This window comes from Lolium rigidum, chromosome 3, assembly GCF_022539505.1.
Source record: "Lolium rigidum isolate FL_2022 chromosome 3, APGP_CSIRO_Lrig_0.1, whole genome shotgun sequence".
Classification (NCBI taxonomy): Eukaryota; Viridiplantae; Streptophyta; class Magnoliopsida; order Poales; family Poaceae; genus Lolium; species Lolium rigidum.
The window spans coordinates 31709479-31712136 of NC_061510.1; the positions used below are offsets into that span (position 1 = coordinate 31709479).

General features: G+C 45.5%; 1 protein-coding gene across 1 annotated transcript; it reads left to right on the plus strand.

Moving 5' to 3' along the window:
* The first annotated feature begins 306 nt into the window (after positions 1 to 306).
* Positions 307 to 2232, plus strand: LOC124701386 (60S ribosomal protein L21-2-like). Its single transcript, XM_047233437.1, has 2 exons — positions 307 to 605; positions 1815 to 2232. Exons 1-2 carry the CDS (start codon positions 369 to 371, stop codon positions 2070 to 2072), a joined length of 495 nt encoding a protein of 164 aa, XP_047089393.1. The 5' UTR covers positions 307 to 368; the 3' UTR covers positions 2073 to 2232.
* The last annotated feature ends 426 nt before the right edge of the window (positions 2233 to 2658 follow it).

Here is a 2658-nt window from a genome sequence, read left to right on the forward strand (position 1 = left end):
ACCCGATTTCGGAATAAGGTTTTTTTTTTTTAGAAGATTTCGGAATAAGGTTCGTGACGTTTACGTCTTTTTTTTTTGTTAGCAGAACGGTGTGCGGTGGTAAAGTAGGCTTGCCGAACAAATAAACCAAGTCAAATGATGGGCTTATAGCCCAACGCGATAGTTCAGAGGGTAACTCGTTCTAGCCCATGTAGGCCCACGAAGAAACACAGAAACCTAGCCCAAAATCACACACGTCTCCACGGCCCGAGCCCCATTTATAAATAGACAGCACCTCCTTCCTCCGTAACCCTAGCGCCGCACACACTCCCGCCGCCGCCGCCAGCACAGCCCAGCGCAGCCGCAGGCAGAGAAGAAGGTAGGGGAAGATGCCGGCGGGGCACGGGCTTCGGTCGCGGACGCGCGACCTCTTCGCGCGGGGCTTCCGCAAGAAGGGGTACATCCCGCTCACCACCTACCTGCGCACCTACAAGGTCGGCGAGCACGTCGACGTCAAGGTGAACGGCGCCGTCCACAAGGGCATGCCGCACAAGTTCTACCACGGCCGCACCGGTCGCGTCTGGAACGTCACCAAGCGCGCCATCGGCGTCGAGATCAACAAGCAGGTATAACCCCAGTCGCCGCACCCCGCCTTTCTTTTTTCTCTGTAAATGTCAGGCTTGCTAGATCTGTATTTCTAGTGTGATATTGATACTTTCGTCGCAGTTGTTGCATCTCGATCCATTCCGCTGGTACCAAAGATGGTTCTGATTGAGCTGTGCAGATTAGCTTGCTGGACCGTCTAATCCCTTAATTTGTGCTGTGTGAATACTGTCGGTAATACTAGACTTAGTTTCACTGCGATTTTATTTGTTCTGCTAGCTTGGTATGTGTGCCTGCGATGAGCTCCTCAAGCTCCTATAGCTACATCACATTCAATCGTTATCATCACCTGTTGTTCAGTTAGCTTGCATAGCTCATTTGCTTGAGAATTATAGTCACAATATTGTACTGTCTCAACCAAAATCGCAACTTTCAGATTGTACTTGCCCTAGGCCGAGCGCTTCCCCCTTCAGCTATGGGAAGGCGTGGTATTCCACGGGAGAGGTTTTGTGGCGCACGTTTCACGTGTGATGGGCATACATTAAAAATTCGTCATTCTGGCCTTTCCCCTCTGCATTCTATCAGTAGCAGTTGGGAAAGCCTAATCTGATATAAATATATGTTGCTGTTATGCTTACATTTTGCATATCATACAGTAGCTGTTTCATTGCAAACTTTTGTAACTCTGCTGATTGATTCTTTGCTAGCATGGTTATTATCAATGAATGTTGGCTCTAATATTCATTTAGTACATAAGTTGTATTATTGTCTTCCCTTTGCTGGCATAGTTTTACTTGACCACAGGTAGGCAAATTGTATCAGTTTATCCCAGACCCAGGAGTGCCAGATTATAGCTGCATTTTCCTGTCTGTCCAACTACTTGACTGTGATGTCCTTCTTAATTGGTGTGCACATTTATGTTCTGATTCATTCATAGGGAAATTGCATTAATTCCTTCTGAATTAGTGTGCACAGGTAGGCAAATTGCATCACTTGATCGCAGACCCAACATTGCCAGATTATAGCTGCATTTTCCTGTCTGCCCAACTACTTGACTGTGATGTCCTTCTGAAGTAGTGTGCACATTGCCAGATTCATTCATACATGCTGCTTCACTTGTGCATGCATTTGATTACATTGGACGAGACATCAGTAATCACACATGTTTGTTTTTGGTGTCCACCTGATTGAGTCACTTGACAAAAACCATAACATTGGTTCTGTGTCACCAGGTTGGTAACCGCATCATCAAGAAGAGGATCCATGTCCGTGTGGAGCATGTGCAGCCATCCAGGTGCCAGGAGGAGTTCCGCTTGAGGAAAATCAACAACGACAAGCTCAAGGCAGAGGCCAAGGCCCGTGGCGAGGTCATCAGCACCAAGAGGCAGCCTGCAGGTCCCAAGCCAGGGTTCATGGTTGAGGGCACTACCATCGAGACTGTCACACCCATCCCGTACGACGTGGTCAACGATCTCAAGGGTGGTTACTAGGGTGCTTGTTCTTCACCAGCTTGAGCGAATTAGTAATCTATGCTTGTTCCGAATGTTTTGGTACTGAGTAGTTCTCATTTTGCTCTCTGGATTCTGAACTTCTCTGTGGTTAACATTAAAGAATTGCTGTGGTCAATTTCATTCTCTCCATATTGCCACATATATTTGCAGTTGGCGATTTTACGTTTCTTTTGTTTTGGAAAAGCAATGCATGCTGCTGTACCTCTCTTAGTGCCCTTGCAGTTGCAGATGGACGGCAGTATAGAGTCAGCTACTTGTTGCTTCTGATTGTTGAATGGGTACTTTGCTTTCAATTGAAATAAAATATTGAAAAAATGGGTTAATAACAAATAAATCGCTTTGCTGGAGTTGATTGCAATTATTTTCACACGGATGCTGATGGCAGAGGTAGCTTACTAAGAGCATCTCCAATGGTCGCCCTAAATTTTGAAGCTGTAAAACTTTATAGTTAAAGTATGATAGTTAAAATACGGTAGATATAGTACATGAGATAGCGTTTTTTTGGAGCATCAATTTGTGTCTTCTGCGAACTAAACTAATTGGGTTTTTTTACTACAATCCTGGT